The sequence below is a fragment of the Symphalangus syndactylus genome, chromosome 6 (genome assembly GCF_028878055.3).
Source record: "Symphalangus syndactylus isolate Jambi chromosome 6, NHGRI_mSymSyn1-v2.1_pri, whole genome shotgun sequence".
In the NCBI taxonomy this organism is placed as follows: Eukaryota; Metazoa; Chordata; class Mammalia; order Primates; family Hylobatidae; genus Symphalangus; species Symphalangus syndactylus.
This window is the reverse complement of record NC_072428.2, coordinates 131,697,040-131,724,792: the sequence shown is the minus strand read 5'-3', so window position 1 is coordinate 131,724,792 and position 27,753 is coordinate 131,697,040. Positions and strand designations below refer to the sequence as shown.

The window sequence follows — 27,753 nt, the reverse complement described above, 5'->3', positions numbered from 1 at the left end:
GTTCCCATATCTATTCAAATAATCTCAGTAATCACAATTCATTTCTCATGTATCATCCCAAAGTGTGTGTGTGTGTATATATATACACAAATACAAATGTATATTCTTACTGTCTCCCTTTTCTTGCAAAAGATAGCATGTTATTCGTGTTGTTTTGCACCTAGCCTTTTTCATTCAACAGTATGAAAGATCTCATATCAGTACGTTGAGAGTTTCTTCCTTGTTTTCAGCTGTGTCATATGCCTTCTATAGAATTATAGCATTTATCAAGTTCATTATTAATAGACATTTGGTTTTTTCCAGTCCATTTCCTGCTACAAATGATGCTGTATTGAATATCATGCATTTCACACGTGAGGGGTATATCTGTATATTAAATTTTCAGAAATGAAATTAATGGCTCAAAGGATATATGTATATGTAATTTTAATAGATTCTGTCAAATTGCTTCCCATAGAGGTTGTGCCATTTGCATGCCCAGTAGTAATGCAAGAGAATGCCTGTTTCATCTCAACATTGCCAAGACAAAATGAAAGTTTGAACATTCTAACCTGATGGATAAAAGAACAGTACATCAGTATAGTTTTAATTTGTATTTTTCTTATAAGTGAGGTTAAGCGCCTTTATATATGTTTGAGTCGTTTGTATTTCCTTTTCTGTGAACCATTTCTAGCCTTTGCTACATTTGTTGTTTACCTTTTCTTACTAATTTCTTTCACTTTTTTTTTTTTTTTTTTTTTTTTTAAAGAGTTTCGCTCTTGTTTCCCAGGCTGGAGTGCAATGGTGTGATCTCAGCTCATCGCAACCTCCGCCTCCTGGGTTCAAGCAATTCTCCTGCCTCAGCCTCCAGAGTAGCTGGGTTTATACGCATGTGTCACCATGCCTGGCTAATTCTGTATTTTTAGTGGAGATGGGGTTTCTCCATGTTGGTCCGAGTGGTCTCTAACTCCTGACCTTGGGTGATCTACCCACCTCAACCTCCCAAAGTGCTGGGATTACAGGCATGAGCCACCATGTCCTGCCTTTTCTTATTAATTTCTAGGAGTTTGTACAATAGGGAAATTTTTTCTTTGTTGTATAAATTGAAAATATTTTACCACTTTATCATTTGTCTTTTAACATTACCTTCTTGTCATGTAGGTGTTTTTCTTTGAATTCATCTTTTTATGGCTTCTAGATTTTGAGTCATAGCTAGAAAGGTTTTGCAGCTTGGTGATTAAAGAGGGCTGTAGGTAACATAAGAGAAGAGACTTGTATGACAGAGTATGAGGAAAAGAAAGAAGCATAGTTAGATAAGCTTAGGTCTAGGTTAGGATAATACTTGAATACAGCAGCAACTTTTACATAAATTCACTAGTCTTCATTTCTGCAACACTTAATCTGTGTTTTATATTTCTTCTGACTTCTGATGTTCCAAACCTATTTACTTGTATTTCATCTACAACTTTTGCCCTCAGTATCTCTCTAAAGAGTCTTTTGAAAGATTATTTCTTAATCAGAAGATATTGGAGAACTGTTTCATAATTTAAAAAATTAAATTAGAGGCAAGAAGGACTGTTATTGAATAAAGGGACCTACAACTCATAACCACATTTTACCTTGCTCCAATCTCAATTCAAACAAACCAACTGTAAAATAGCATTTGGGGGACAGTGGCTGTATTTTGAATGTGGACTGGATATTTAGATTAAGGCATTATTATTGTTAAATGAGATAATGGCATGGTGATTACGTGTTACGTTAAACAGACTTTATCAGTTAGAGATGCCTTACAAAGCACTTATCAATGAAATGTTATGAGGTGGGATTTTGTTTAAGACATTCTAGGAAAGAAGTGGTGATGGTAGGGTATAGGGTATAGATAGAACCATATGGATCAAATATTATTGAAGCTAGATGATAAATACATGGGGTTCATTCTCCTCTTTCTACATTTTGTGTATATGTTTGAAAATGTTCATAGTGAAAAGTTTAAAATGACTAAGTATAAAATTAACATATAGTTATTATAGGAAACTAAAAAATAGAGAAAAGCTCAAAGAAAAAAATGATCTCACCAGCCAGACATATCTACTGTTAACATTTCGTTTTATACCATTCTAGTCTTTTCCCATGTGCAAATATATATTATACATATACGTTTTATTTATTTTTTTTAAAAAGGATTATTGGCCGGGTGCGGTGGCTCATGCCTGTAATCCTAGCACTTTGGGAGGCCGAGGCGGGCGGATTGCCTGAGCTCAGGAGTTCAAGACCGGCCTGAGCAACAATGGTGAAACCCTGTCTCTACTAAAATACAAAAACTTAGCTGGGCATGGCGGCGTGTGCCTGTAGTCCCAGCTACTTGGGAGGCTGAGGCAGGAGAATCGCTTGAACCCAGAGGCGGAGGTTGCGGTGAGCTGAGATCGCACCACTGCACTCCAGCCTGGGCAACAGAGCGAGACTCCATCTCCAAAAGAAAAAAAAAAGGATTATTAAGGTCATTCAGTATGTAAGTTTTGTAACTTGGTGTATTAACCTTTCTGGTGTATCATGAATTATGTCCTCAACGTTATTGTGGTTTCACAGCATTTCAATATATGGATACATCACAATTTATTTAACTGTTTCACTGTTATTGGGCTTTTAGGGTGTTCCTTGTTTTTTTCACCACTGTGAACATCAGCATCCTTGTGAGTAAATGACTGTTCACATCTAGAAATAGTTCTTTAGGCCTCACTTCAAGAAAGGGAATCATTGGATCAGAGGATGTATACAATGTACAATTTAATACAAGCTGTAAGTTACCCTTCAGAAGGTGGTGCCATGGTATCCCTGCACCCGCAGTAAATGGGAGTGCTTATTTTTCTGCATTTGCAAAGCCAGCAGCTAGAAGACGATTTGTTCAGACAGATATATATATACATATATATATACACACACATAAATATAAATATATATACACATATGTAAATACACACACACACACATATATATATATATTTTTTTTGAGACAGAGTCTCGCTCTGTCACCCAGGCTGGATGCAATGGCATGATCTCTCTCGGTTCACTGCAACCTCCTCCTCCTGGTTTCAAGCAATTCTCGTGCCTCAGCCTCCCAAGTAGCTGGGATATTTAGTAGAGACAGGTTTCACCATGTTGGCCAGGCTGATCTCGAACTTCTGGCCCCAAGCAATACGCCCACCTCTGCCTCCCAAAGTGCTGGGATTACAGGCGTGAGCCACCACGCCTGGCCTGTTCAGACCAATAATTAACACACCAGAGTGATGAAGTGTAATTGTTGCACAAAGGCATCTCTGATTCTGATTGTGAATGAATTATTGTCAGTGTGGTAGGGACAGGCAGGGTCAGTTGCCCTGGGCATCTGCATGGCCACATATGGCTGTGTTTTATCAGTGGAGGAGCTGTGGGCTTAAGGAGAATCCCAGTGTCTCTGGCCCAGCAGCCTATGGCTTCAGATTAATAATATATATTGAGCCGGTTATTCTGTAGTTTTTGCAGTGTCATGGCTCTTGGACAGTTTCCACAGGTGGTTTGGCATACATTTCGGTGTGGTGGTTTCTCAATTTCTGCATTCTTGTAGGTGAGTTCACCAGGAAGGGCTCCTTTGACATCATCTTTGAAGACTAACTTATCATCCAGCACTCTGAGCCTTGTGTCAGTACTTTTCGGTTTTTCTTGATATTGTGGTTTGACAATCTTGTTTGTTGCAAAATCTGTAGTGTGTTTAAATTTTGAGTTTTTCATACAACAGTTGCTTAACATTCATCCAGGAACTGCCGATTTATATTTGTGTCTATGTTCAGATTCCATATTATTGCCTTGTTCTGTCCCATCTGTCAGTAATATCTGAGGCAATCAAAGGACAGAATCCTCATATTAGTTCTTTGTGTAAAGGACTTTAACTTTTGTACTGAACTTTTCTTTAGAATCGTGGTTCAAATATATAGTTTAATGTAGTCAAACAGAAAAGACAATTGAGCAGCAAATCAGCAAACAACCTAGAAAATGAAAAAATATTACCCTTGACACAGCCCCCTTTAACACAGAAAATATAGTATTAAAAATATAATAAAATGATTCTCAGTATTCTTTTTGGGGAAATTTGATCCTAATGAAACATCTTTGAATGAAAAAATATAAATTACCCTTGACACAGCCCCCTATAACACAGAAAATACAGTATTAAAATAAAATGATTCTCAGTGTTCTTTTTAGGGAAATTCCATCCTAATTAAAAACAACTTTGAACATAGTTGACTTTGTATGATTTTCTGTGAATCAGACTTTCATCAGTTTGACAAACTCCCCTAAAAAGTATCTGAAATCTGCCATCTTCTCAGAATAGTCAGACACAGCTTAGACCATGGGTTTCCTGTCTAGCTCATGAACATTTGTAAAAGTGAGCTAAGTGATTATAAGCAACCTCCTCCCAACTAGTTGTTATAGGAGGACTATATTTGTTACAGTAGGACTACCTCCTTGTCAAAACTTAAAACGTATAGAAGCCCTGAAATTGGAGCTATCATCCATCTTACATTAGTAATCATTATATGAATATAGTGATTATTTTTTTCCTTTTTAAAATATAAATTTGTCTGAAGGTCTCTTGTCATCACGTTGACATAAGAGCTGTAAGTCACTCTGGAGTGGAGATAGTTGGAGAATAGAAGGCTATAGTTGGTTGGTGAAAATCTTGATTCTGAACGGTTTGTGTCATAGTTTGGGGTAAGCCACTGTGGCAGTTTGCAGAGGCGGTGTGGCAGCAGGGAGTGCCTATTTTTAATCACTGCTGTTCCAGGGCCAACCATAATTAGGGATGTTTCCCTTGCTCAGTGAAGCTATATTTTGCTTTTTGTTCATTGATTGGTGGAAATTGTAGGACACTGAGAGAATAAAGATGGGCTAAGAGGGTTTTGGCGCCTTTTATTCCTCCCTCAATTAGGGCTTTTCCGGGGCTGCATAACAAAGTGCCAAAAACTGGGTGACTTAAAACAGCAGAAACATACTGTCTCACAGTTCTAGAGGCTGGAAGCCCAAAGTCAAGGTCTCGGCAGTGTGAGTTCCCTCTGGGGCTATGAGGGAGAATCCGTTCCAGGACTCTCCCTGAGCTGCTGGTGGATGCTGGCGATCTTTGGGGTTCCTTGGCTTGTAGATGCATCATCCCAGTCTCTGTCTTCCCGTTCACCCGCTGTTTGCTGTATGTGTGTGTCTATGTGTCCAAAAGTCCCCTTTCTATAAGGACAGCATTCATACTGGACCAGGGCCCACTCCAGTAACTTCATTTTAACTTGATTACCTATGTAAAGATGCTATCCAAATAAGGTCCCATTCTGAGTGAGGTGCTGGGGCCCCATCTTTTTTGTGGGGACAAAATTCAACCTATAACACCCCCATTAAATACAGTGACAGACAGTGCTCCTGCGCTCCACTGGGGGGCAGGATTCTCCACTGTTGAAATGGCCCAGGGCGTCGGTGCTGCCTTCTGGGTTCTGGGGTCTGGGGTTGGCCAGCAGGGCCAGCCACAGCCAGGCTCTGCGACCCGAGCCGGTGGGGCGGGCAGAGACGAGATTCTGATGCTTTTTATTTCTTTATTATTATACTTGATGCAGAAATTATGAGCCCTGGTGACATCCAATAATAATTGTTTTCCCTTATTTGAGACATTGGGGGTAAGCTTCTCTGTATTCTTCCGTAACAACAAAGCAAGCAGGCAAGCGTGAGTTCTCTAAACAAAGAGCGGCTTTAAGCAGGGAATTTTAGGCTTCCAAGCTGGCCCTTCTCACAGGAAGCAGCCATTCTCTGGGAAGTGGCACCCAGTCTCCGGCGTACCTTGCTCAAAAACAATAGACATTAGTCATAGTCTGTTAATTCTGTCTGTTTCCCATGAGAAAAAGAATGTGTTCCATGGTGCTGTCAGGGAGTTTCAGGCCCATGTTTGAACTTTTCCTAAGGATCTTCTGTAACATCAAAGGAGGTGACCTAAGCAACCTCCAAATGGGGATCTTTGGAGTATGTCAGGGCCTTTGCCCCTGAGTGTTACAGCCCTTGAGGTGGGCGGGAGGTAGGAGTGGTAGCAGAGCTGTGACCAGGGCTGTTCTCACTGTGTGTGTGTGTGTGTGTGTGTGTGTGTGTGTGTGTGTGTATGCATGCGTGTGTGTGTGTGTTTTTCTGCAGGCACCAGCTGGAGATGCCAGGACATTACTCTCATCTGGCTGCCTTCTATGAGGACAAAAAGGGAGTGCTCCATGCTGGTCCCGGCAGAGGCAGCAGCCTGCCCCCTGTCTACTGGCTGCCTTCCATCCACCGATACATGTACCCTGAGATGAAGGTGAGGTTAGCCCTGCTTTTCTTACACGATACTGGATCTGTATCTGGGAATAGTAGCTGTTGATTAATTTTTAATGAATACAAAATTTGTCTTTGGATCATAAAAAATGTCTACTTTTGATAGAACAGAGTTGCAACATAAGCATTTGGTTTGTTTAAAACATAAGGCAAGTTATCTTAAACAATATGCTTTCTAGACACTTCTGTAATCATAGTATAAAGGCGTGTGTGATAGGCCAGTTGTGAAAAGATAGATTTAATTCTGTTGATTGCTTCTGATATTTTAACACTAGACATTTGAACTAAAGATGAAGAGTCTGATGAAGAAGTATGACATTTCTTAGTTAAGACACTTTTGATGTTACTTCTTTCTGTATTTGTTCCTGAAGTACTTTGGCTTTGGTACTAGAATATGCCTATTTACAGTTAGCAAAACACCCAGCGAAGCGTTAGGTGTTGGAAGGGTGCAAATATGACTAAGAACATGAATCTCCTCTTTCTCTTCCCTCTCTGTCCCCTGTGGTTGGTCACAGGATATTTCCATGGAAACCTAGGGCTCCCCTGGTAGAGAAATTATGCCAAAAGTCCAAGGGAGAACTCTGGGAAGATGCCTTGGGAGAGGACGTGGTCCCCGAGTATTTGGCTAGGTGGAAAGTGAGGAATGCTGATTCCAGAACCAGGAAAGGTGTGAGCGGCAGTGAGAACCATGGTCTGTCACTTTCTCAGCACCTTCTGGGAGTTATGCATTGTGCCAGCTATTTATCTATACCTGTTGCAGCATTCTCTAAAATAAAAGTAAATGGTTTTTTTTTTTTTTAATCCTTGTTTTCCAGCAAAAGCAACCGAGGCTTATAAAGGGCTAGTGACTTGCTTTAGGTCTTATAGCTAATAGGAGTTACAGCTAAGATTTAAACAGAGGTCTAGTGCCACAGCCAGTGCATGTTTCCTGCCCCACTTCATTGTCTTTGCAGAGATGTGGACACGGAAAAATGCAACACAAGTTCATGGGACATGAGCAAACTAGTTTGGCTGGGATTAAATATTTGTCAGCTGGCATGAGGGAAGTGATTGGAGAAATACTATTTCGGCTGAAATTAGCTTGTAGAGAGCCTTAAATAGTAGACCTTGGAACTTGGATCCTAATAAGTACCAATTAGGGACTTAACTGGGAAAAGAGACCGTGTAGGTATTTCAAACTAATTTAATACAGGAAATCAGTAATATAGGAGTTGGAAGGCTGAAGGAGTAGAAAAGGAATAGGTAACCTATATTTAGTAATTATAGATAATAGCCTGACCAACACCCTATATTAGTGATCTATTGCTGTGGAAGAAATCCCCAAATTAATGGTTTAAAACACTACATATTTATTATTTCACAGCTTCTGTAAGTCAGGAATCCCAGCATGGCTTAACCAGATTCTCTATGTCATGATCTCTCATGAGATGCTATCAGCCAGGGTTAGGGGCTCATCTGAAGGTTTGACTGGGGAGGTATCCACCTCTAAGATCATGTGGGTGTTACCAGGATCGAATTTCTTGAGGGCTGTTTTGAATTGAAGACCTCAGTACCTTGCTGGCTGTTAGTTGGGGGCTCCCCTCAGTTCTTAGCCATGTGGGTCTCTCCACTATGCAAGCTTGCTTTATCTAAGCCAGTAAGACAGTGTACTAGCAGGATGGAAGTCAGAACCCTTTGTAACCTAATCATGGAAGTGACAGCCCTGCAATGTCACCATATTTTCTTAGAAGCAAATTACTGAAGAGCAAGAGGGGATTGCATAAGGCTGTAAATACCAAGAGGTGGGGATCACTGGGGACTATCTTAGAGGCTGCCTGCCACCCTTCCCTAGGGCTAGGGTAACAAAGCAAGAGAAGCAGAATGATCAAAACCATGGGAGCCTGCAGGAGGTGTCCCCGCACAGCCAGTGCTCAGATCTCTGAGGGAGGCACTGCGCATCTATCCTGGGACCTCTCAGGAGGTGTGGCTCCACCTGTGCTGTGCATGCTAAGGAAAGCTGGAGGCTGGAGTCATAGGTATCTTCTGCTGCTGGAGAAATACTAGCTGGAGCAAGAAACGGAAGAGATTTCCTTCTGCCTTTCAATCTACAGTCCATGCTCTCCATTGAAGAACTCTAACAGGAAGCCAATTGGCGTATGAGTTTAGGAATTGTCGTTTGCAGGTTTCCCAACCCCGTGGCATAGGCTGAGAGACAATCATTAAGAAATGGTCAGAGGGCCATTAGAGGTACTCTGGGCTTGCACTGAGCTGAGTCCTGTTCTCTTTCTGTCTGCTCATAACTTAGACCCATTTTTTCCTTCAGAGTCCAATTTCTGTTGGAATTATCTCCAAATCCACAGGGAGGTGACCAGTATCTGACCTAAATGTACTCGTATTCTTCCCCATAAGAGTCCAGGGATGAGGGACTAAGAGAGAAAAAAGAAAATGGCCCATACTTTTGAGGGCAGCTCATTAACATAACTGTTAGACCCTAGGAGATGCAGGGAAGAGGGTACTGTCACAGTTGCAGATACAAATGTGGAGTGTCTTCTTTTTACAAAACAGTATGTCAGCACATCAAAATAAAAAACACGGCCAGGCATGGTGGCTTACGCCTGTAATCCCAGCACTTTGGGAGGCCAAGGCGGGCAGATCACTTGAGGTCAAGAGTTTGAGAGCAGCCTGGCCAACATGGTGAAACCCCATCTCTACTAAAAATACAAAAATTAGCCAGGCTTGGTGGTGGGCGCCTGTAATCCCACATACTCGGGAGGCTGAGGCAGGAGAACTGCTTGAACCCAGGAGGCAGAAGTTGCAGTGAGCCAACATCGCACCACTGCACTTCAACCTGGGCGAGAGTGAGACTTCTCTAAATAAATAAATAAATAAAACATGGCTTTTGTTTCAGCCATGTTACTCCTCAGGATCTATCCACCAGAATGACGTATGTGTAACAATATTTAATTCAACATTGTTCACAGTGGTAGGAAACTAGAAAGCCGCAGTGAATAGTGAATTAGAGCATAAGGAGGTGACATGGAAGGACCACCAGATCTCATTTGTGTGAGAATAGCAAGGTGCAGAAAACTCATCATCCCTTGGTATCTGCAGGGCCTTGGTTCTAGGCACCCTCCCTCAGATAGCCAAATCTGCAGATGCCCAAGTCCCCATATAGTAGGGTGTAGTATGTGCATATAACCTATGCACATCCTCCCATATACAGATACTCCTCAACTTACTGTGGGGTTACACCCCCATTGTAAGTTGAAAACATTGTAAGTCAAAAGTGCATTTAATGCTGGCAATGCAGCCGATAGTCCCTGACTTACCATGGGTCCACTTAATGTGTGATTTTTCGACCTTATGATGGTGCGGAAGCAATGCGCATTCAGTAGAAGCCATAATCCCATCAAACTCTTAAGGAGCTTCTTGACTTAACGTGGGGCTACATCCTAATAAACCCGTCATACAGTTGAAAACTTGGTAAGTTGAATCATGGTAAATCAGGGACCTTCTGTGCTTTAAATCATCTCTAGGTTACTTATAATACCTCATACGATGGAAATGCTACACACATAGCTGTTATACCGTGTTGGTTTTTACACATATTAAATTTTCTTATTGTTATTCTTTATTTTTCCAAATATTTTTGATCTGCATGCAGTTGGTTGAATCTGAGAGTATGGTATCAGGGGATACAGAGATCTGGCCGACTGTACCTGTGATACGATTACACTGTTGTTAAACAATCAGTGTCTGTCTAGATAGAGACACACACACACCCAGACATAAACATGGAAAGTATTGATGGGTGTATATGAGCTTATTAAGATATGTATTCCCTGGATGAGGTAAAGTATGGGATGGGGTAGGGCAAGGCTTACACGTATAAAAAAGGCAGGGACCAGGAAAAAAAATGACAGCACTTAAAAATAGCATATATGATATAAGAATACTTGTCATGGATGGAAAATAACGTAATATATCTGTCAGTTCTTATTGGAATATAACATTTTATAGGAATAAGTTCAAAAATAGTATATATGATATACTTGTCATGTATGGAAAATAATATATATATCTTTAAGCTTTTTATTGAAATATAAAACTTTATAGAAATAAGTTCAAAAATCATATGTATATAATTCAATGAATTTTTTTTTTCCAGTTCTTTTTTTTCTCTCTCTCTTTTTTTATTCTTGTTAACAGATTTATTAAGACAAAAATTCACATAACATACACTCCACTCATTTCAAGTGTACAGCTCGGTGTTTTTTAGTATGTTCATAGGGTTTTACAACCATCGTCAGTCTAATTTTAGAATATTTTTGTTCCCCTTAAAAGAAACCCATATCCATTAGCTGTCATTCTCCATTCTCCCCACTCTGCTCATAGCCTTAGGCAACCACTCATCTATTTTCTGTCTCTATAGATTTACCTATTCTGGACATTTCATATCAATGGAATCATACAATTTATGGTCTTTTGTGATTGGCTTCTTTTTTTTTTTTTTTTTTCCTTACTAGAGTGATTTTTATTAATTTTTTTGCATACAAAAACAATAAACATTTTCTAAAAATACATACAAACAAAAAGATGCGTATCAAACATATTAGGAAGGTTGCACATGGGAAGTCGGGGAATAGAAATGGGGGTGGGAGTTAAAATAAATGAGAGAGGGACTTTATATGGATCAGTGATAATAACTCAATCCTCTATTTGACAAAGAAGAGGGAGAAGGAAGAGGAAGAAAAAGAAAGTGGGATAAAGGATCAGAAAGGGAGGAAAATAGAAAAAATTAGAGTATGACTCCAGGGTAGACCTGTTTTGTTGTCATTGAGTTGGTTGGTTGGTTTGTCTGTTGTATTCTTCATGTTTCGCCAAGTTGGCCAGACTGGTCTCGAACTCCTAGCCCGAAGTGATCAACCCGCCTCGCCCCCCAGAGTGCCGGGACCACAGGCGTGAGCCACCACGTCCAGCCCCCACATTGCTTCTGGCCTCTGTGGTAGACCTCCCAGACGGAGCGGCCAGGGAGAGGAGCTCCTCACTTCTACCCAGACACGGGGCGGCCGGGCAGAGGGGCTCCTCACTTCCCAGACGGGGCGGCCAGGCAGAGACGCTCCTCACTTCTTCCCAGACGATAGGTGGCCAGGCAGAGGCGCTCCTCACTTCCTCCTGGACGGGGCGGCCGGGCAGAGGCGCTCCTCACCTCCCAGACGATGGGAGGCCGGGCAGAGGCGCTCCTCACTTCCCAGACGATGGGTGGCCGGGCAGAGGCGCTCCTCACTTCCCAGACGATGGGCGGCCGGGCAGAGGCGCTCCTCACCTCCCAGACGATGGGAGGCCGGGCAGAGGCGCTCCTCACTTCCCAGACGATGGGTGGCCGGGCAGAGGCGCTCCTCACTTCCCAGACGGGGCGGCCGGGCAGAGGCGCTCCTCACTTCCCAGACAGGGTGGCCGGGCAGAGGCGCTCCTCACTTCCCAGACGATGGGTGGCCGGGCAGAGGCGCTCCTCACTTCCCAGACGATGGGTGGCCGGGCAGAGGCGCTCCTCACTTCCCAGACGGGGCGGCCGGGCAGAGGCGCTCCTCACTTCGCAGACGGTGGGTGGCCGGGCAGAGGCGCTCCTCACTTCCCAGACGGTGGGTGGCCGGGCAGAGGCGCTCCTCACTTCCCAGACGGTGGGTGGCCGGGCAGAGGCGCTCCTCACTTCCCAGACGGTGGGTGGCCGGGCAGAGGCGCTCCTCACTTCCCAGACGGTGGGTGGCCGGGCAGAGGCGCTCCTCACTTCCCAGACGGTGGGTGGCCGGGCAGAGGCGCTCCTCACTTCCCAGACGGTGGGTGGCCGGGCAGAGGCGCTCCTCACTTCCCAGACGGTGGGTGGCCGGGCAGAGGCGCTCCTCACTTCCCAGACGGTGGGTGGCCGGGCAGAGGCGCTCCTCACTTCCCAGACGGTGGGTGGCCGGGCAGAGGCGCTCCTCACTTCCCAGACGGTGGGTGGCCGGGCAGAGGCGCTCCTCACTTCCCAGACGGGGCGGCCAGGCAGAGGTGCTCCTCACCTCCCAGACGGGGCGGCGGCCGGGCAGGGACTGCAATCCCAGCACCCTGGCAGACCAAGGCAGGCGGCCGGGGGGTAGAGGCTGCCGCGAGGCCAGACCACGCCACTGCCCTCCAGCCCGGGCAACACCGAGCACTGGGTGAGCGAGACTCCGTCTGTAGTCCCAGTACCTGGGGAGGCTGAGGCGGGCAGAGCACTCGGCGTGAGGAGCTGGCGACCAGCGTGGCCAAGATGGCGAACACGTGCCTGCAGTGAAAGGAGAAAAGGCAGGCAGCGGTGGCGGGCGCCGGTAGTCCCAGGCAGTCTGCGGCGCGGGCAGCAGCAAGCAGAGTAGATTGTAGCCTGGGCCAGAGAGGGGAAAGAAAGAAAGAAAGAGAGAGAGAGAGAGAGAGGGAGGGAGGGAGGGAGGAAGGAAGGGAGGAAGGAAGGAATTAATTCAATGAATTTTTACAACGTGAACACACGTATAAAGAGAAGCTTTAGTCTGGGCATGGCAGCTCATGCCTGTAATCCCAGCACTTTGGGAGGCCAAGGCGGGTGGATCATGAGATCAGGAGTTCGAAACCAGCCTAGCCAACATGGTGAAACCCCATCTCTACTAAAAATGGAAAAATTAGCCAGGCATGGTGGCATGCGCCTGTAATCCCAGCTACTTGGGAGGCTGAGGCAGGATAATTGCATGAACCCAGGAGGCGGAGGTTGCAGTGAGCTGAGATAGCACAACTGCACTCCAGCCTGGGCCACAGGGCGAGACCCCCTCTCAAAAAAAAAAAAAAAAAAAACTTTAAAGAAGTAAGCTTTTAATGTAGGAGTCAGATATAGGACTGTTTCAGAGGGAAAAAAATAAACTGGAAAGGAAGCAGAGGGAAGAGGAAGACCTCTCTGAGAGGTCCAGATGTGGCTGCTAAATGCTCCCCTCAGGAAAATGAGGGAGTGGGAGAGGGATATAGGGGAAGGGGGTTGGGCCCCAGGAGTGGAGGGCTTCCCTAGTGGCAGGCATGGGTGTATCAGAGCCTGCTATGGAGACTGAACTGACAGTGGTTAGGGAGTAAAAAGAAATTGGAGGGAAAAGAGGATGGAGTATGGACTTGAAAGGTTGGAGGGAAAACAGGAAGGTACGCACTGGAGACATCAAGAAAAGAGGCTTCTCTGTAAAAGCCACAGAGAAACAAGGCTGGAAAAAGGGAAAGAGATTTCAATGAAAGCAGGAGAAATTTCTGTTGCATGTGCAGTGAGCCTGGTAAAGTGAGGAGGTGTGAGAAGTCTCTAGAGCTGACTCTTTTAGAAGAAAGGAGGTGGCCCTGTGGGCAGTGCTTCCCTGGCATGGGCCTGGGCACAGGACCTGAACTACTTGCAGGTCCCAAGAAGGGCCATGTTCCCTCTTACCTGCAGGCCTCTGTATGTGAACACCTTCCCTCAGATTCATCTGTTTTTGTTTTTGTTTGTTTGTTTTGAGACAGTCTCACATTGTCGCCCAGGCTGGAGGGCAGTGGTGTGATCTCAACTGACTGCAACCTCCGCCTCCCAGATTCAAGCGATTCTCCTGCCTCAACCTCCCGAGTAGCTGGGATTACAGGCACGCGACACCACACCCAGCTAATTTTTTGTATTTTTAGTAGAAGTGGGGTTTCACCATGTTGACCAGGCTGGTCTTGAACTCCTAACCTAGTGATCCACCCACCTCGGCCTCCCAAAGTGCTGGGATTGCAGGCATGAGTCACGGCGCCCGGCCTCAGATTGATCTTTATGTCGAAGCTTCAACATCACTTCCCCCAGGAAGTCTTTTCTGTCTCTCCTAGAGTGGGATCAGGCACCCTCCAGTTTGCTCCACCAACCCCCATTCTTCTCCCATCATGGCTCCCGTCAGGCTATATTTTAATTGCTTGTTTACCTGTTTCTCCCACTAGCCTATAAAATATACATTGGGCAAGCCCCGCCTGGCCTCTGTGTGGTGGAAGAACAAGTTGAGAGCTTGAAGATAACCAGTGGGAAAGCTGGGAGGAACTGGGGTGTGCTTTGGCGCCCTTTCCTATCTGGTTGCTGTTAGACTTTGATGAGAAGTAGTGATTGGAGGGAAGCAACCAGTCTTGGTTACTTGGTGCCTCTCCTCCTCATGATTTGGGATGTGGTGGCAGAGGAGTAGGCATGGGTGGCAAACAGGACATGTTCAGTGCGGGGTCGCCTTTATCCTGGCATGGGATAGGGTATGGTATCAGTGCAGGAGTGATGCCTTAGAAAGGGGAATCCTCTCGGGGTAGTGCAGACGCAGCTTCGGAGGGCCCAGGATAGCCCTGGCTTGGACAGGCAGAGTGCAGAGGCTGCCCTGAGGCTCGGGTGTAGGTGCCCCTGAAGGCTAGTAGTTGTTAAACCCTAGCATGCTGCCTGAGAGTCGGTGCCTCTCTCAGAAGTGCTCCTGCCTGACTCCCTGATGGGTGATGAGCTCTTTCTTCTGGCACTTTGGCATGGAAATGACCTTTCACAAAGCTCACAAGGCCCAGGGTTTGAAGCCTTTCTGTTTTTCAAAGCAACAGTAGTGGCCACCCCATATTGGCTATTTTTATGTGCTATTTTTATGTGCTAGTTCATGTTTCGTCTCAGGTGGTCCTTATAACCCTACGAGGTAGGTGATGATTCCGTATTTCACAGTTAAGGATAGTGAACCGGAAACATTAGCTAACTTTCCCCAGATCTCCCTGTTAGTAAATGGCAGGGCCAGGACTGGAATTCAGCTCTTCCTGGGATCAGAGCTTATGCTCTTAACCCCTATGATACTCCTTGGCTCAGTGTTCCTAGAAGGCAATTCAGGGGTTGCCAGTTAGTGTCAGAAGGAAGAGTGGGGCCAGTCGTGGTGGCTCACGCCTGTAATCCCAGCACTTTGGGAGGCCAAGGTGGGCGAATCACTTGAGGTCAGGAGTTCAAAGCCAGCCTGGCCAACATGATGAAACCCTGTCTGTACTAAAAATACAAAAATTAGCCGGGCATGGTGGTGCATGCCTGTAATCCCAGCTACTTGGGAGGCTGAGGTAGGAAAATCAAACCCAGGAGGTGGAGGTTGCAGTGAGACAAGATGATGCCACAGCACTCCAACCTGGGTGACAGAGTGAGTCAGACTCCATCTCAAAAAAAGAAGGAAGAGTGGTCAGAGGTGAAGTACAGCAGGGATTATGCCAGGGGCTCCTTCCTACCTGTGACTTCTGTAGACACCTCACTTTGCACAGTAGCAGCCCCCATAGATTTGGGATCTGACTGGGGACTGTTTGCTCATCATGTTATTACTTAACAGTGCTTAGTAATGTTTTCGAGTTGAGTTTTCTTATTGAAGCTGAATGTGTCTTCAGTGATGCTTTTATTCTGATTTTTTAAAATTTAAATTTAGCTTTGTTTCCTTTGTATTGTTCTCCTGAGTAAAATAATGATCTCTCAACTCAGACATCAGTGTATCAGGGAGCTGTTGTATTATAGAAATCCAGTTTAAAGGCAAGACTTTTAAAGTGAAAAACATCATTGTGTGTGGAAATAAGCATCCTTTAATGTATCTGTTTGGATGGACTTTAGAATTTCGGAGGGAGAGATTAGATACCTTTTGCTGTATTTCTAACAAGCTGTTCCTCACTCTTTCTCCTCCCTGTTCCCCTCAATTTTTTCAGATCACACACCCAGCTGGCTGCATGTCTCAGTTTATAAAGTTCTTTGGAGAACAGATCCTCATCCTCTGGAAATTTGCCTTACTCCGAAAGCGCATTTTGATATTTTCTCCCCCACCTGTGGGCGTGGTGTGCTATAGAGGTAACCAGAAGCCAGAGTCAGGGGTGCTGCTTAAATCCCTGGAGCAGAAACCACTTGAGTCTTTCTGTCACTGACCAAGTTTGGAAGAGCTTGGGCCACATCCAGGGGATGGGGTTTTAAGCCCGGGAGTGACCTGATTGGCTGTGAACGCTGGTGACAATGTGGAAGATGGGTTGGATGACACATCAGTGGCCTGGCCAAAGATTAGGGCTGGATTAAAGCAGAGGAGATGCATTCTAGATGTATTTAAGAGAAACTGGACAAAACTTCTCGTCTGATTGGGTTGTAAAGGTTCTGATGTGTGTGAGGTTGCAGTGGAAGAAGAGTCAAGGATAACAAGGGTGGTGGGGCCACCAGATGGGGGACTGAGGAGGAGCCGGGGGCTGGCTTGATAAGGTTAGTGTGGGATGTGATGAGGGTGTGCTGCCTTGAGACCTTCACAGCAGGAGGGTCTGCCCACCCTGCATAGCTGGGTCGGGACGTGTGGGCGTTTGAGCTGGAGATAAAGATTTGAGGGTGGTAGATTATTTCTGCACTCATATCCGGGATGGACAGCATTACCTGAGGAAAGTGCAAGTGTGGAGGGGCGTTCCAGGCGCAGGAGGTGGACCAGAAAAGTGGAAGGACAGAAAGGACTAGGGAGGGACAGGCAGAAGGGGGAACCAGAAGACACAAGGGTTACAGAGGCCGGAGTTCTGACAAGGTCGAATTCTAAGCAAGAACAGCTAGAGAAGACTGAGAAATGTTTATTGGGTTTGGGAAGCACGTTGCTGACGTCACCTTGAGGGGTCAATTTCTGCCATGGGACCCCAAAAGGCTTGCCACCTCCAGTCTCCTCAGAATGCCAGGACCACCTGGTTCCTGAAGCACCAGATAGCCTGGAGCCGAGGTGTTGAGCCGCAGGCTCCGAGGGAGGAAGGGCTGTGGAGGGGCCACACCCTCCCCGCTTACCTCCTCTGTCCCCACAGTGTACTGCTGCTGCTGCTTGGCCAACGTTTCACTGCCTGGCATCGGGGGCACCATTCCTGAGTCCAAGCCTTTCTTCTACGTGAACGTGGCTGACATCGAGAGCCTGGAGGTAGAGGTGTCCTATGTGGCCTGTGAGTATGGGGCCCTCCCCTCATCTTGCCGTCAGGTCCCAGCCCTGCTCCTCCCAGACCCGGGGCTTGTGGGCGCCTTGTTTCCCAGCGGGGTTGGGTGGGTTCCCACCTCTCTAACCCCGGGTTCCACAGGCACCACAGAGAAGATATTCGAGGAGAAACGGGAGCTGTATGACGTCTACGTGGATAACCAGAATGTGAAGACACACCATGACCACCTGCAGCCGCTGCTGAAGATCAACAGTGCTGACAGGGAGAAGTACCGCCGGCTCAACGAGCAGAGGTCGCGGCAGCTAAGGGGAGAACCAGGGGCTCCACCCTCCTCAGGGCAGCTCCAGCCTGGGGGTCTCTGCCAAGCCTGTCTTCTGCCCCTTCCCTGCCACATTTCTCCCAGTCTCCATGCTGCCTGGGATGGAGATGGAAATGAAGGGAAGCCCCGCAGTGGAAGAGGCTAGGCTCCCTGTATGCTGCCCTGATAGGAGGGGAGTAGATCCACGGTGCTGGTTTCTTTCTTCTCATGGACTTTGGAATCTGTGGAAATTACCTTAGCTGCCACATGCTCTCCACGTGACCTTTAGATTTACCTGTGTGTGCGGCTTAGAAGCAGCTTGACTGAGCACCTTCATTGTGTTGGTTGCTGTATTAGAAGCTTGCTTATATGTATCTGATGCCATTCTCAATAATCTGGTGATCCTATGAAATGTTATCATCATCATCATCTCCTTCTGATAGACAACTAGGAAAGATTGTTACTTGCCTAAGATTACCAGGGGCAGAACTGGCCCTGGACCCCAGGGATTTTGAGTCCAAACCCTGTTGATCCCTTTCCTGGCTGGTGCTGCTTCCTGGGAGGAGGTGGCCCATTGAAGATGCCTGGCTGAGGCCTCACCTGTGACTGGGGTCCTGGTACCTGCACCAGAGTCTCAACGGTGATCTCCTTCCCGACAGGCAGATGCTGTTGTACTCCCAGGAAGTAGAAGAAGACTACAACCCTTGTGAAGAGGACCTCTTCGTGCTGTGAGTCCTGGGGCCGTGGGCGTGGGGTCTCTCTGAGGATCCCTTCAGCACTAACTGAGTGACCTGCATCCCTCCCATGTCACTCACTGCGGGCCAGGGATGCCCTTTATTGCTGCCAAGGGTACTTAGAGCCGGGCTCTTTACAGAGGCAAACCTGAGCCCTGAAATGCCATTAGAGGGAACCCAGAGGACTTAGGGAAGGAAGCAGGGCCCTTAAGAGAAAACAGAAGTCTTAGTATTTCTTTCCTTGTTGGGCTTTTACATCGAGGATGTCCACCGCCTGGAAGCTCTGTCTGTCCCTCAGGACTCAGGGACTTCTCATTTCCATTGCCTCCTTTGAATAGAGTAGTTCCTTGCACTGAATATTATGGGATAATCTGAAATTTTGATTCTTGAATCAAATGAAATCTCTTTGCCCCGTAGGTGCAGAAGCCAGGGCCTTTCCACCTCACAGTACTGTTTTCATTCCTAGACAGCTGGGTGAAGCAGCCTTCTGTGGCATCAACTGAATTGTCCCAGCTTCCTGTTTGGTCTTCCAGGGGTGAGGTTGTGGTTTGATGTTGAAAACTTAATGTGGGCATTTCTACAAAGGTGCAGCACCTTGATTCTAATAGTGGACTTCCTAAAACCTACATCCTGTTTAGGTGGAAGGTATGTGAGACTTGAGCACAGCCACAGTCTCATCCAGGTATGACATGTGCCACTGTGTCTGAAATTCCTGAGCACCCAGGGCCGCTACAGGCACCAGGCACTTTGCCGACCTGAGAGCTGTATGGGCCTGGACTCTGTCCTGAACGGGGCTTGTTTGTTCATAAAGCACTCTAAAGCAGTGAGTTTTAAATCCTGATCTGTGCATAATCTCACTCCTCCCACAGAGTCATCAAGGGAGAGCAAACACCCAAGGGTAACGTTGGCTCAGGTTCATTTTGTTGTTGTTGAATTTTTGCTTCCTCCTAGGACTAAGCAGAAAGATAAGCAGTGTGTGGGGGCCTCTTCTCAGGCTGTGTTTAAACCCCGGTCACTTCCCTCAACAGGAAAATGGATTTTGACAGGCCATCCTGCTTAGAGATTTCCCTAATCACACCATAATTAATGCCAAATGGTTTCTTTGCTAACCTTAGTGGCACTTGCATAATTGTTTAACTTTTACTCTTTTCTTCTTTTAAAAGATACCTGCGAATCCACTGAAAAGTACATTAAACAAAACAGTATAGTTTTGGTTCCCCATATGTGGATTACCTGGTGAGCTTTATTTCCCCCCCGCTTCCTTTCCTGTGTCTTGTCTTCCAAATGCAGGTTTTTCCTAGAACAAAACAACCGGATATTTCAGACTTTGTTGGAGGTGTCTGCCAGTCAGGACAAAACTCTGACAGCAGAGCATGCCCGGGGCATGGGCCTAGACCCCCAAGGAGACCGGAGCTTTCTCCTGGACCTGCTGGAGGCCTATGGCATTGATGTCATGCTGGTCATCGACAACCCCTGTTGCCCGTAGGAGGAGCCAACAGGACTGGGAGCCGCTTCACATGGGATGTCAGCAGCCTGGAGTTCACCCCAGACCCCCAGAGGGCCTCATTTTTTATTAAGTTGACACAAAGGAATATTGTTTATACTTTCCAACAAACATAATTTTTGCAATTTCCTTTCTGCCCCTTTCCCTAGAGATAAGGTGAGATCGCCTTGGTTTTGTGTCCTGCTGTGTTAGGATATTGGAATCTGCCACTTTCTCCCAGAGCTGCTGGTCCTTTGGGCTTGGTCATGGGAGTTGTATCACTAGGAGTAGGCTGAGCTCTGGAAACATTGGGATGGGCTTTTCAGAAAGTCTTTGTGGTCTTTGTCCCTTGATGTATTTAAGAATAAGACAACCATCTGTCCCCTGTGGCCTTAGATGTTCATCTTCCTAAAGGCAGAAACTAGACCAGATGATCTTTTAAAGTTTTTAGTAGTTCTAGGAAGTCTGTAGTCTTGGGATCAAATCCCTTTTCTTGTTCATTAGGGCAACTTTATGTCTTCTCTGTTTACTTGAGTAGGGACCATAAAGAGGGAAAAAAGGATGTTTGTGACAACAAATTTGAGGTTATCTTATGGTCAGAATGACAGAGGTTGCTTATCAGTGAGCTGAAAACTAAAATTGTAGAATGAAGCCTTGAAACCTTCCTCAAAGTAACTTCGCGGTGGCCATGCAATGTAATGTTCCTTTCTCTGAACCCCTCCTCTTGGGATGAATTGGTAAATTGCTAAGGGCCAATGCTGGCCTTGGAGCTTGCAAGCAAATTAATTTTCCAATTTAGTCTCTTAAGGGTTCAATATGCTCTTGGAGTAAGTTGGGTATTTTTTAAAGGCTGAAGTTTCGGCTACTGGAGGATAGAGCAGTTGAAGTTCGAGCAGGATGGAGAAGCCACTCTAAGTCTCTTCATCTGGACACGAGTTCTCTGGAGGCATTAGCAGCAGCACCTCTGGGTCAACACAGATTTACTGGATTCCAAAATCTAGCAAGGATCTGAGCTGGTTAACTCAGAGGGTGGAGCATGATGCATTTATCATTTTGGACCCCTCACAAACACACTTTAGCAGAGGTGACATTCCTTAGGCTAAATAATTGGATCCAGGGACATAATAGATTTGTTGAGAGAAAATGTGGCAGTGCCTTCACCCAGGACAGTGGTTAGGAAGCCCTGAGCATCACTGATGGATTTATCCATTCTTTTCTGAAGTGCTCTGCTCTAGGCTGGGTCCTGTTGCCACCTGCCTGTTCTCTGGTTGGCTTCTGCAGGAGGGCAGCTTACATGTTGTCAACCAGTTAGAAAGCCAGTTCCTGTGGGTCGAGTTTAGGCCTTTTTGGCCATAGTTGAGAATTTTGACTTGGGATACTGGGTTGTTGGTGACAAATAATATTTTCCTCTTCCCCCTTCCCGCCTGGCTCGGTTATGGGAATAGCCGTCAGTGCATGCATGTCTGTGACCAAGACCCAGCCAGAATAATGTACACAGCAGGGAGAAATAACATTCAGATGGTGGGTCACACATCTCATCTCAAGATAAGGTTCTTAGGGTTCACTGCTTTATTCAAAAGTATTTTCACTGTAGCTCCTTCATATGGAATATCAAAACTGAAGAAATTCACATGTGGAAATGCAAATAGACATTGATTAATCAAGGTAGCATCTTTATGTAAATATATAAATAAGTTTGGGCATTGAAATGTAAACTGTACAGCTAATAGACTTTTCTCCTCTGCAATGTGGGTTGCTGTCATTTCAGTAATGTGTATGTTTACAAAAGAAAAAAAAAATCTGTGTTTCGAGGTTGAAGCCTCACCTTTTTTTCTCCTTTACATGCAGCCCTCTCCTCTTGCCTCTCAAGGGTTGAGGGGTCCTTTCTAACTTAGGCCAAGTAATGGTTACTTTTCGTGGTATCCTGAGGTTCAGGGTGTTTTAAGCTGGGGGTAGGTGGTTAGAGGCAGGAGTAGAAGTGAAAGGAAAGGTCTGATTCTCCTAGAGGACACAAGAAGACCTCCTTTTTCTGGAATTAGGGAATCTGCCGGAAGGAGCTGTTTTAGGCATTTCTGCTCTGAGCCTTCTATATGCAAACACTGCGGTTTTAGCTGCAAGCTCAGAAGTGCTGCTGTAAACGTAGCAGGGTGAGAATGAAGTTCCTGTATTTTCCTTTGAATGGTGAGTCAGGGCTTCTGGGTTCCCTTAACTTTGTGCTTGTCTCGGTAGCTTTCTGTCTCACATATCCGCATGTCCACCCTCCTGCTCATGTAGAGGGCCAGGGTATGGGGGGCCCCAGAGGAGAATGTGGCAGTGAGGCAGTGCCATGTTTCAGGTCATAGGGGCGTTGGGCTCAGCTGACCCCAACGCAGAACTTCTCCCTTTAAGAGAGATTCCAATAAATCGGTTCTTCCCTACCTTGCCAGCTTCTTCATAGGATCAGAAATCTTGCGCAGAGCCTCTGCTTGGCTGAACAGCGTGTGCGTTATCTCTTCGGTTACCTTTGCCACTGTTGAGCATCCTCAGAGTATGTCTTGCCTGGGCCATGAAGTGGAGCCTGTGGCCTTGGAAATCACCTTTTGAAGCCTTGCTCTGTGCCAGATTCTGCTCCCCAACATGAGAAATTAACAGGCACAACCCAGGATCCTTTGCTACCAGTTCTTTACTAGGGAATCCCACAGTGGCAACAGAAGCTAGGAGCCATGTGGACCTGCTTTTCTGCCAGTCTTGAAATACTTTCTGAGAAACCATCTGCTTTTGTTCAGAAGAAAGTGCTGAACATCGTTCACAGACTTCTAGGTCTGTACGCTCCTTAGGGGCGGGCATTATGATTACCATTGGCCTCCTGGAGGAGGGTTAGAAACCTGTGGCGTGACACCTTCTGCCACTATCTCCTGCCGGGCCTCAGCCCTCGCCTGCCTGAGCAGGCCTAGTTCTCTTGTGAAGCTTTCAGCCTGATCTCATGCCACACTGTGAAATGAACCATGTGCCAGTTTGGAAATAATTGCTGACCTGAGATGCTGGCTGGGCCGCCCTGTTGTTCATGAATAAGTCAGAAGAAATTCCAGGTGGGAGTAGAATTCAGGTTTGGGGCTCATTGGTATCCATGTAAAATATGACAAAGGCCTGTTCAAGAGGGTGTTTTCAATTCTGTAGGCTCAGCAGATGATACTACCCAGCCTTTGGGAAAATGTCCAGTTGGCCCCGGCTTAGGACTCTCCACAAGGAGTTTGAAATGGTAGGGCTTATCCCCTACCAGACTAAAAGTATGGCCCAAATTAAAGTGTTTATAATTTGCTTGGCCTTTAAACATGAAACATTCCTTATGCCTGGTAGAGACCATTCCAGTGTCAGTGTCCCACCTGGGACCTGTACAGTCCTCAGTATATTATGATTGCAATGAATTAGAAGGCTTTTGCCTTCCATATCCATCATCCATTATAGCATCTGTGCTTCCGTCTGGTTAAGGGGAGGGAAGCTGAAATCATTGATGTATCAATAGAAGTAATATAGCACAGGAACTTGCATCTATAACTTACCTTGTTTTGTTCCACTTTAAAGTCAAGACAAGAAAGTTAAGATAGCACACAGGTGCACATGCTTCCAGATGCCACATGTGAACATTTGTTGATCATGTGACTACCGATGATACTTTAGCTAGAAGATAAATTAAATCTTAGCTAAATCATTGTTTTTCGTTCTGGTGGCTATGAGGATGAATTTGCTCTCAGTCTTGATACACTGAAAGCCATTCAAACACAATAAAAGATGAAGTCACTCACCTTTAAACTGAGGCCTTCAGGGAAGCTTTTGTAAAGGACAGTAATGAATTAGGCTTTCAGTTGTAAGACATCAACCCTCCAAGAAGAGGCAGAGACCCGAGGGACCATTTATTTCCCTTTGAAACTGCATAGCCCAGGGAATGGATTGAGATGCTTTCTCCAGTCCCTGTATAGGTTATCCTTGCAGAGGTAAAGGAGGAGGGGCAGGTGGATGAATAAAATAGGATAATGCTCAGCTTGGCAGTGAACTTGCCTTAGTGTGATGACAGGTCTAACATGGGCAAGACAATTAGAATGGGGACCAATATGCCAGGCATGGGCTTTTATCTCCCTAATAGATCCCAAGCTAGTAGGCTTGGATTCTGCCAAGTGGCCAGCCCTCCTGTCTTCTCCCCGTACCTTGTAGTTAGACCAAGGTGAGAATCCTGCTGACCCCAGTCCCGTCCCCTCTCATTTCAGGAAAACCCTTTTGTGATTCAGGTAGGGGGAGAGGAGGAGTTAAGGGCTCCATTTACTCCCAAGTCATGAATTTTTAATATTCCATTTTTATTACTAATATACCTCTCTTCCTAGAAGCTACTGGAGTGTTGAGTGTTGTGGGAAAAGGCTAACTGTGAATTAAGTTAATGTTTTTCTTATAAGAAATGGAAGTTTATTTTTTTATTGATATTACTATGTGATGAACTGAGTATGCATATACTGAAATGGAAGGAAATTTTAAAACTATTATTCTAGAAGAAATGGGCAGTTTTGTAATTTGGTGGTGGCTGAGACCCCATAGAAGTTTTACTATGTAAATAATTTGGAGAGTGAATAAGGAGACTGTGCTATGAAATCTTGACAGCGTTCTTTAGGAGGCAGTCTTGACAGTCCTAGGAAGGTTGACATAAAAATACCAACCTTCAGTAAAGCTCTAGTAGAAAAAAGGGTAAATGTCATCATTCTTATTTTTAGGCCTCTTTCTTGAGAGAGGTGGGAGTGGGAGGTAGTGTTATAACTGGCACTTTAATTTGTTTTTGGAACTAGAATTTAGGGGCAGTTGGATGAAATTGCAAATTTAGAAGGGGAATAAGAATTTTCTATTGCTATATAAAGAAATGATGATGGAGAAAAAAGCCTTGCTTTCCTCTTTTTAGAATTTATTTTCGACTTTTAGCATACTGTGGGGCTTTTAGAGCTAATATGATCTAAATTCAGAAAATTTAATTTCCATAGTAGGCCAGGTGTGAATTACTTATGTTTGCTGTAGAATGCTTATTTAGACTAATAATAAATTTACTTTGCTTTCTAAGGCTAGTCAGCGAATGTGGGGATGAGGCAGGATGTTTTAAATTAGCCAGAGATGATCCACAAAGTGAATAGTCCACACAGAGGTCATTGAATTGGATGGTTGCAAATATATTGACATTAGAGTGAAAACTCCTTCCTTTGGGTAAACTAAAGAAAGATAAAGTATACTAAAAAATTTTAGATGGTGTTATACAAAAAAAAGTTTGGTTCTAACGCGTCCACGAAGACTGTCAAGTGAAGAATGGTGGAGATTCTTGGCGTTTGAGCAGCCAACCTGGATGAGTGACTTCAGGGACAGAGCAGAGGAAAGCAAAATGAATTTTCTTTATTTACCCAAAGCTTGTTGACTGAATTTTTGTATAGGTCCGGGAAAATAAGCCTAAACAAATAGTTGTAGCCTTAGAAAAACTGTTTTCCCATTTCTTTCTGAGTTAGAATCAGCATAGCCTCCCTGTCGCCTTAAATGTAAAAATCCTATTTTGATTAATACCCCAGCCTAAGAGTTATAGCAATACGAGAGACTGAATCTATTTTTGTTTTGGGTCTTTACCTCATATTATGAAATTAGTAAGACACTTCATAAATTTTGCCCTGAATACTGGTGTGCCTAGGTATGCCGTGCTCTCTCTCCGCGTCCAGTGGTGGTCATTTTAAGGCCTAAAGAAAGCTGGGGTTAATCCTGAAGCTAAGAGTAAATGTTTCTTGAATTGATTTTGTTCTGTGGTACAAATAACATCTTTGAATATCATGTCTGTATATATCTGAACCAAGTTGTGTGCAGAGAGGTTGATATAACTATATTTACAGAAAATGATTTTTACAATTAAAGTTCACATTTTAACATGAACAAGCGTGCTGCAATACCTTCTCCAGTCCAAGAAATGTGGTTTGTGGTAGAAAGGAATGGTGACCCACCCCATGAGCAGAGCCTGATGGAGGAGACTGGGGAGCTGCTACCTGTCCTTCTAGAAGCCACGGTCTGGACAAACTTTCTCCAGGTAATGGGAAACAAAGTTGGGAATAACTGTGCCACCCAGAAGAGCCAGGGCTGTGTACCCTTAATTATATCAGGAAACTTCTAGAATCCCACAGAGACCACCACCCTTTTACTTTACAAACTCTCTTATCAAAGTTCAGTTTAAAACTATGTATTTGGTATATATTTGGTGTATGTGTATATTCTAAACTTTTATTTCATTTTTAACCTCTTGGGGAGTTACAGTATGTATTTAGAACCGGTATAGAGTACATTGCTATCGGCGGCTCTCTAAATCAAATGGCCTGGATTCAAAGCCAGGTTCCTATTTTCTGTGCTATGTAACCATATATTATTACAGGCTGAGTATCCCTTATTCGAAATGCTTGGGACTTAGAAGTATTTTCAGATTTCAGACGTTTTAGGATTTTAGAATCTTTGCATTATAAATCCAAAACCCAAAATGTTTCACTGGGCACTTCCTTTAAGCATCATGGTGGCACTCAAAAACTCGGATTTTGGAGCATTTCAGATTTCACCTTTTCAGATTAGGGATGCTCAACCTGTAGCTACTTCCTAGGGTTGTTGTGAGAACTGATGCATCAGTTACATATGTGAAGCACTGGCACTTAGGAAATATAACTGCATCCAAATATGTGCAAAACAGCTGTGAGGGAAAGGAAAAAAGCTTTATTTTAAACCCTATCTCATAGAAAGCAACTACGGTATTTTTTTTTTTTTTTTTTTTGAGACGGAGTCTTGCTCTGTTACCCAGGCTGGAGTGCAGTGGTGTGATCCCGGCTCACTGCAACCTCTGCTTCCCGGGTTCAAGCGATTCTCCTGCCTCAGCCTCCAGAGTAGCTGGGACTATAGGCACATGCCACCATGCCCAGCTAATTTTTGTAATTTTAGTAGAGATCGGATTTCACCATGTTGGCCAGGCTGGTCTCGAACTCCTGACTTCAGGTGATCCACCTGCCTCGGCCTCCCAAAGTGCTGGGATTAATCTTTGCATTTGAGTGAAATTAATCTGTCAAAAAGTTTGTACTAAACAATCACCTGGGAAGGGTGGCTGACTTCCCAATGCAGATTCCTGGGCCCCATCCCCAAATTGGGTTATTAGGTTCTCCTCCAGATAGCTCAGCATTCCAGCTTTGGCTGACAAGCCTCACTCAGCCGACTCTCTTTTAGTTGCACTATTAAACGTCTTCAATGCAGGCTTTATAGGGAAGGACAAGGCAAAGAACAAAGCAGTCAACAATAAGGAAACCAAGCCCTCATAGGAAAGAGCCTGAATCAAGAAAACAAAGTTTGAAACAAGGCCTATTTATATTTAAAAATGAATAAGATTCTAAAGTGGCTTCCATATCCTTCCCTAATTATATGTACCATTATGATTAGAACCACAAAATGAGCACACATAAACACACACTGGTAGCCTATCAGAGCAGAAAGCCAGATTCTGCACTGGTCCTTGATACTGTTACAGAACCAGGATATGCTAAATGCTCTCAGCTCAGGTGAAAACTTGTTTTCATATACCACAGCATCCTTCCTCCCTACCTGTGGGTGGTATGGGAGGAGTGATCTTTATGCTGATGTTTGGAACCATCTGTTTTTACTAAAAGCAGAACTTTTACCACCTTGAAGAATACAGTGTGAAATAAGCCTTCCTTTTTGTGATCGTCATTCATGGACTTTTCATAGCTGTTCTGTAATCTACTAAAGCATTGGTCTCTCTCCATGGGATGTGTGGGCATGGTGTATGTACTCTATCTTAAAAGGGATCTGCCTGAGAGTGAGCCTGTAGCTAAGGCCTGCCAGCTCTGCTTCCATCCCCCTCGCAATCCTCCCTCATTGATCTTCCTGTGGTGCACTGCCCCCTAGAGTGTAAGAACCTCAGGGGCACTGAACAAAGGAAAATATCA

General features: G+C 45.0%; 1 protein-coding gene across 3 annotated transcripts in view; it reads left to right on the top strand.

The window, feature by feature from the left end:
• Nucleotides 1-25,699, top strand: part of DENND11 (DENN domain containing 11) — a 49,149-nt gene extending 23,450 nt beyond the window's left edge. The window contains exons 4-9 of one of the 3 annotated variants that reach the window (XM_063641674.1): nt 6,178-6,331; nt 16,033-16,171; nt 17,140-17,271; nt 17,404-17,554; nt 18,220-18,288; nt 19,458-25,699. In XM_063641674.1, coding sequence (XP_063497744.1) covers nt 6,178-6,331; nt 16,033-16,171; nt 17,140-17,271; nt 17,404-17,554; nt 18,220-18,288; nt 19,458-19,476 — 664 coding nt within the window. In that variant the 3' untranslated portion in view covers nt 19,477-25,699. Of the gene's footprint in view, nt 1-6,177; nt 6,332-16,032; nt 16,172-17,139; nt 17,272-17,403; nt 17,555-18,219; nt 18,289-18,711 lie in introns of all 3 variants that reach the window. The other 2 variants (XM_063641673.1, XM_055284266.2) reach the window with 2 other exon arrangements.
• The last annotated feature ends 2,054 nt before the right edge of the window (nt 25,700-27,753 follow it).